General features: G+C 55.8%; 1 protein-coding gene across 1 annotated transcript; it reads right to left on the minus strand.

The window, feature by feature from the left end:
- Positions 1-867: 867 nt before the first annotated feature.
- Positions 868-6,766, minus strand: OTP (orthopedia homeobox). Its single transcript, XM_049794442.1, has 3 exons — positions 6,730-6,766; positions 5,359-5,768; positions 868-1,398 (listed from the first exon to the last, which is right to left on the minus strand). The coding sequence occupies exons 1-3, from the start codon at positions 6,764-6,766 to the stop codon at positions 868-870; spliced, it is 978 nt and encodes a 325-aa protein (XP_049650399.1).
- Between the last annotated feature and the right edge of the window lie 487 nt (positions 6,767-7,253).

The following is a 7,253-nucleotide window of genomic DNA, read 5'->3' on the forward strand; positions in this document are numbered from 1 at the left end:
GCAGCGGAAGATGCAGGAGGGACAATAGCAGCAGGAACGTAAATAAATGCGTAAAGAAAGGTGGGGCGGATCGGCAACTCAACTGTCACGAAATCAAAGGTCCGAAAAAGGGAAGTGCTCTTGCTTCTTTTTTTTTTTTTTTTTCTTTTTTGCCTTTTTTTTGTGCGTTTTACTTTTACAAAACGAAGCTTTTTGTTTTGTTTTGCTTTGCTTTTTCCCCATCTCTCTCGCTCTCTCTCGCTTATAAATGCTTTATCAAAATCGATTTGATTCTCTCTGGGGTCTCCGTACCGCTCCCCGAACTGGCCCGGCCGCCCCCCGACGGCGCCCTCGCAGCGGAGGGGGCCGGCGGCAGATCGCTGCTCTTAAATAAACCGTAAAAACTAAGGAAACAAAACCAAAACGGATTTCTTTGCAAAGCCGGTCGGGCGACCGGCGGGACCGCCGGGCCGTGGCGACGGAGGGAGGCAGGGCCGGGCTCGGAGCGGCCCCGAGTCCTTCCGTCGCCGGGGAGAGGCGGCCGCCGGGCGGGCCGGACCGGACCGGGCCGGGCCGGGCCGGGCCGGGCCGCGGGGGGCGGGAGGGGATGCGCGGGGAGGGGTGGGGTGGGGTGGGGTGGATTGGGGGGGCGGGGGGGGGCTGTTTCTCGGCCCACAAACCAGTCCGTTGGCGTCTGATTCCAGATCCTGAGTCGACTCCCTGGTAAGTCAGGTGGGGGAAGGCGGGGGGCCGGGGCGGGCCGGGGCGGGCGGGCGGGCGAGGCGGGGGTGCGGGGCTTGGCGGCGGCGGCACCGGCGGCGGCGGCGGCACCGGCGGCAGCGGCGGCACCGGCGGCAGCGGCGTCGCCGCGGGGCTCGGCGGCGGCCATTAGGTGAAGCTCATGGAGACTGTGTGCTCTAGTGCTTTGCGGCGGAGGGAGGCGATGCTGGTTCCCCGCCACACGTCGCTGCTGTCCGGGGAGCTGCAGAGCTGGGGCGAGCCCGTCACGTTGCTGGGCCCGGGCAGGGAGGCGGGCACCATGCCGGGGAAGGCGGGCTGGTAGAGGTGCGACTGCAGCCCGGCGCCGTTGGAGCCCGCCAGGCTGTTGGAGAGGCCCATGGAGTTGGGCGGCGGCCCGGCCGCCAGGCTGCACTGGGAGAGGGACTGCGCCATGGCCTGCTGCCGGCCCAGCGCCGGCGGCAGCGGCAGCTGCGACACGCCCGGCATGGCGGCGGCGGCCCAGCGGGTGTCGTTGGCGTGGAAGGAGCAGAGGCTGTCGCCCATGGCGGCGGCGGCGGCGGCGGCGGCCGAGGGGAACTGCGGCAGCCCCGGCGTCGGCAGCAGCGTGCCCGGGGCGCGGAAGACGTTGGTGGTCTTCTTGCGCTTCTTCCACTTGGCCCGACGGTTCTGGAACCAGACCTGCGGGCGGCGGGCAGCGACACGCACCGTTAGCCAGGACCCGCCCGCGCCGCGGCTCCGCTGGGACGGGATCCGCCGCCCCGGCCCCGGCCCCGGCTCCTGCCGCTCCCCCGAGTCTCTCCCCCCCCGGCCGTCGTCTCTGCCAACGGCCGCTCTTCCCACACCCGCAGTGCCACGCGTGTCCCCGGTCACGGGTTAACGAAACCGCTGGAACTTTGTAAACGGAAACGATCAATGTGTCCGTCCCGGTACTGAGCCGCCTGCGGCTTCCCCCCTCAGGGGAGGAGGCTCCAGGAGAGGAGCCTGGCCTCCCCACAAAAAAACCCAAACAAACAAACAAGAAAAAAAAAAAAAAAACAAACCAGTAACACGAGCAAAAAATAAACGACCGGCCCACGGCTCTTGCCCTTGCGTGGAAGAGCTCCCGAGCCGCCACCGGAGCGGGGCGCGGCGGGGCGGGGAGCCTTGCCCCCCACCCCCGGGCCGCCCTCCCCCCCGCCCAGCGCCGCCCGGGTCCCGGGGCAGGAAACCCTCCCGCCAACCCGCCCCGCATTTGGGTCTTTTTTTTTTTAAAAAAAAAGGTGGTTTCGGTAAGCGGGAGCTGGCGGTGCCGGCGGCGATGACCCGGTGGGTGCCGGCGCACCGCTGCCGAAAGCACCGGGGTGGTTGTTAGGGGGGAAGAGCCGGGTCCGGCTGAAGAGCAGAGGAGACGGGCCCGCCCGGACCCGCGGGGCGTCCGTGGTTTCATGCTACGTACCCAGGCTGGGAAGGTCGGGCGCCCATTAGCGGGAATGAACAGCCCTTGGGGAACTAAATGTTATATGAATAATCGAAGAATCGCGTTCAATTATGTTTTAGGGTTAATAGTTAAATTGCGGCTACAAAATCTTTTTATGTTTCATGGTTTACTGGTGTTGTAAAGAATCTCCATCAGGTCTGATCGCCTCAGCTCATAGCTACGCTGCATATGCTTTTAAAATGTGAATGTTTCCAGTTGAAAACTAGTGCATGACAGATTAAAACGCAGGGAAAACCTGGGGGAGATTTTGAAAATGCACACATGACAACTCTAGAAATATATTAACCACGAGCGTTTGGCAACTTTGGACTCCTTTTAAAATGCAACTAGCCCCTGAAAATTATTAATACAACAGTGAGAATCTAATGGAGGTTGGAATCTAAAAATCTACCCTGATGATGTCTGCTGTTACAGTAATATAGACATACTGTAAATGTATTTTAAAATATATAGCCCATTTAATTCCCCAGCTATAAAGGGGGGGGGGGGGCGGAGAGAGACAGAGAGACATAAGGGGAGACAATATCACTTTTGTTTTTCTTATTCTTCTTCTTTTTTTTTTTTTTTTTTTTTTTTTTCAGGAGCTGAAGCTTTATGAAGATCTCATTGGAATCCAGCAGATGATTAATGTGAAGATTTGGTAGGAAATCTGGAGAGCTGTATTAAAGCTCAGATCTCAGGTTCATTTCGATCAGCCAGCCGTGAACTCTGGGCCGAATTCATTACACTTTAATAGTGCTGGGAGAGGAAGAAAATGCAATTTCTCATTCCATTAGAAAACTAGAAAATACTCTCAGCTTGTCCCCTATTAAGATGTGGCAGGTGACGGGACCATTGTGGGGGACACGGTCAATGGAATTACAGCACATTATTTTTGTTCGTATAAAATATTGAAAGGCAAGCCTGACTGTGCAGAAGTTATTTCACTGATTTGGTTTTTATGTAAATAAAATATTGAAAGTTAATTAATCCGTGCTAGAGACTAATGATTATGCTTATTATATTGCATTTGATCGCGTAATTTGCATGATTCTCGCATTGCTGCTTAATAAGCCATTCCAGGTTATAAATAATTCTGAAATTGGTTTCTAATAATGGCATGCTATAAAAAGAATGGTTTTATTACAGCAGCCTGAAAAGCAGAGCAATATCAGACGTGGAATTGGACTCCTGTTTAAGCACCAGCCGCTTTAATAATTATTTAAATGTATCATATACATTAAATACAGATCTAAAATGAGGAAAGTGGTGATTTATCCTAGCATCTAAAACCCCTAAAAACATATACAGCCGCTATAAATTAACTATTTGGAGCATTCCTTAATCAGTGTGGAGCCCACATACTGCAAGGAATGTGTAGGCAATCTGTTAACTATAAAGAAAACTGTAAAGTACTCATATAAGAACATAAACCAATTACTATTTAATTTAAATTTGGTCAAGGAGCAGTGATACATCGGATTGTGCAGTAAATACATTAAATAAATTATTTTGCCTTAGATTACATAATGTTAATCATTTTGAAGTGTTAATTAAGAAGGTTATGTTGATCTGATTAAACTACAGAACATTATTGTAAAAAATATTTAAATTGCCACTCTATTAAACTGTTTTTATCAGCAGTCTCGAGCTATTAGCATTGGTTTAAGATTATGCCGAGGCCATTAAAATACTTTGTCTTTCTTCCTACGAATTTCTTTGATGTGCTGTTAGAAAATAACTATTTCCATTTTATATTTTATATTTTACTTCATTTACCACACTCCTAATATTGAAATTGGTATCATTAACCTTTGGGAAACCCAATAAAGTTTAATAGACCTCGTTTTCTTTTTTCATAGAGTCAGTTGTCCAATTATATTTTATTTGTGAATCTAATTTCTTTCTTAATTTAAACTAATTATAGTCCTGTGTAGGCTGAGTCAGATTGTTTTACTTTTTAAAAGCAGACGTGCATTTTCTGTCACATTCGAGAACGGAGTCGGTTTCCGTTCATAAAAACGTTCATTTAGGGATTTCTCTTGACGTGTCTTTATTTAGCTGAGGAGCCTGGTCTTGCCGAGAGGGATTTTGAACACCGGCTGTGGTGAAGTGCGGCAGCATTCCCGGTGCCCTGCACTGAGCGGGGATGCACATCCCACAAGTGCTTCCATTGTGCAGGCTTTCGTTCCCCGGAAGGGACTCGCCCAGAAAGTCGCTAAAATACCCTTCTACACACAAAAGCCGCATTTGAGCTGTCTAGCGGTTGAATCCGTCTCCCCCTTTTCCAAATTTCGTTTATGTTTATTTGCCTAAGTAGTTTCCTATGTGCCTCTGTGCGAATATATGCATGTCTGCGTGCGTGCGTATATGTATCTACTCTAGAGAACAAAGTACACCCTACATGTTGAAGTTACTCCCTACCCCTGCCGTCCCTAGGCATTACGGAAGCCAGTTCGGGGAAACTCCGAGTCCAGACACAACCGCCCTTTACCGAACAGCCTTTTCACGAGCCTGTGTGCCTCCCCCCCCCGCCCCCACCCCGACCCTCCCGGCGGCGGGCTCCGGGGAACGCCCCACCCCGCCGCCGGCGGCCCCCTGGCCGTGCCGCAGGCAGCACCCTGGACAGCGGCACCGCCGCCTGCTCCCCGCGGGGCGCCGGGCGGAGCCGCCGGCAGCACCCTGGACAGCGCCACCGCGCCTCCCTGCCGCCGCCGGACCCCGCTCCCGGGACAGGGGCAATTCCCGGCGGTCTGCGCTCGCCTCTCGGCGCCCAGCTGTTGCCGGGGCTGAGACTCGCCCCCCTCGGGCTGTGCCCCCCCGGGCTCTTTCCTGGCGCGGGTCGGGCCGCGGAGCGGAGGGAAGTCCCGCCCGCGCCCCGCTCGGGACCACCGCGCTGCGGGAGGGTAGGGGACAGGGGGACACCCCACGGGGAGAGCTTTGCGGAAAAGGGGGCCGGGAGGGTGTCCGGTTTCAAGGCTTCCTGACCAAACTGTTGCGTTCGGGGCTGGGTTTTCTCCCCCGCCGTCGGGCTGAGGTTTGGGGGCACCCACCCCCACCCTCCCCCCGACCCGCTGCGCCTGGCCTCGCCGCCGGCTTGGCCGTGCCGCCGTCGGTGCGCCCGGGGAAGGGGCCGACGAGCGCGGCGGGGACGGGCACTGCGCGGGGGCGGCTGCTCATACCTGCACCCGGGACTCGGTGAGGCCGATGCGCAAGGCCAGTTCTTCCCGCATGAAGATGTCCGGGTAGTGGGTCTTGGCGAAGCTCCTCTCCAGCTCGTTGAGCTGCGCCGGCGTGAAGCGGGTGCGGTGCCGCTTCTGCTTCTGCTGCCCCTGCTGCTGCCCAGCCTGGCTGGGGTTCTGGCCGCCCTGCTGGCCTTGCTGCTTGTCGGGGTCTTTGGCGCTGACGGCTAAGGAGCTGGGGTTGGATCCCACCGTGGTGATGTCCTCCCCCGGCAGCAGGGTGGTCCCTTCCACCGTGTCCGAGTTGGGAGCCATGTCTCCCGGGTGTCCCCCCGGATCCGAGCCCCCTACGCCCAGCCGACACTTCACCGCCTCCCGGTGTCCCAGCAGCTCGGCCGCATCTTTCATCCCTGCGGAAGCACAGGAGCCGCGGTCACTCCCCTGCAGCCGGGCATGTATCCATCAGAGCCGCTTCCCAGCGCACCGAGCCGGCGAGAGGCATCCAGCCACCGCCACCGCCTCCGCCCCGCCGGCCCCCGCCGCCCCCCCAGCCGCCCGCCAGCCCCGCAGCCCGGTTCGGCTCCACGGCGCGCAGAGCCCCCGGCCCGGCGCAACCCGGGAGGGGGAGAGAAAACTTTACACCGAGCAGCTCCTCTTCCTGCTTAAATAACCAGCTCCCTGCCCGGCCTCCCCTTGCGAGACCGAGGGAGGGGAAGAGGGGGAGGGTAAGTTTTGCCGGGTTCAGCTTGGGTTTTCCAGCGGGGCTGGTAAAAGAAAGAGACGGAGAGAAAGAAAGAACACTCGAGCCGCCTTCCTGCCGGGAGCTTTACCTCCCCGACAGATGTGCGGGGACCTCGGTCGCCCTAGCCGATCTTTCCCCTCTCTTCCCTCCTCTCCTCTAAACAAACGCGTGAATAACCATAAATAGGTAGATAGGGATATTTATCTATTTTTAAAGGAAAACAAGGAGAGAGGAAAGCGAGTAGGCGAGGAGGAAAAGGCCACCCAGAACTCCTCCGTAAATACCATCGAGCTCATCTGTCCTAAAATAATAATCGTCATCATCATAGTAATAATGTGTAGGTATGTATATAAAAACAGGGGTGAGAGAAATTAAATGATCCACAACTCGCTGTAGATCTACATACTCCATAGGTCTCCCTCTTTTTTTTTTTTTTTTTTTTTTTTGATGTTAAATCAAATTAAACTTTAATACAGCACAATTACTTTTAAAGGAATTAGCCCATTTAGATCGCATTAAGGTAAAATAAGGAACAAATTGTCAATTTCCTGCCCCGGCTTCCTCCCCTCTCGCCGCCGCCGCCGCCGGTGCAGCCGCCGCGGGGCGGGGGGGTGCCGGGGGAAACTCACCGAGACGGGCGTCCAGGAGGTCGGCGTGAGACAGCATGGCGCACCGCTCCAGGGCGAAGGCTGTTCCCCCCCAAATTTTAGCGGCCTTAAGTTATTTAAAATAGATATAAGATATAAGATATAGATATATATATATATAGATCCCCTAAATGAAAGAAAATTCGGTGTGTGGTTAAAAAGGGGGTCTCTTGCATTATAATGTCCTTTAGAGAGACGGGGAGGTGCTTAACACTTCAATGAACCCGTGAGCAGCTCGGCGCGGGGACCAATCAGGAGGGCAGCCTGCAAATGTCAGCGCCCGGAGCGCCCCGCTCCGCCCGCCCGCCGCCCGCCCGCCGCCGCCGCCGCCCCGGCCTCCCGCCGCCCCGGCCCGCACCGCGCCGCCGCTCCCTTCCCCGGCTCCGCTGCGTCCGCCGCCCTCCTTCCCCTTCTCTTCCAAATGCACACTTGCCACCCTCCTCCCGCCCCGGGTCACCCCCGATTTATTGGGTTTTATTCTTCCTTTTTTTTTTTCCTTTTTTTTT

Source organism: Accipiter gentilis, chromosome Z (assembly GCF_929443795.1).
Source record: "Accipiter gentilis chromosome Z, bAccGen1.1, whole genome shotgun sequence".
Classification (NCBI taxonomy): domain Eukaryota; kingdom Metazoa; phylum Chordata; class Aves; order Accipitriformes; family Accipitridae; genus Astur; species Astur gentilis.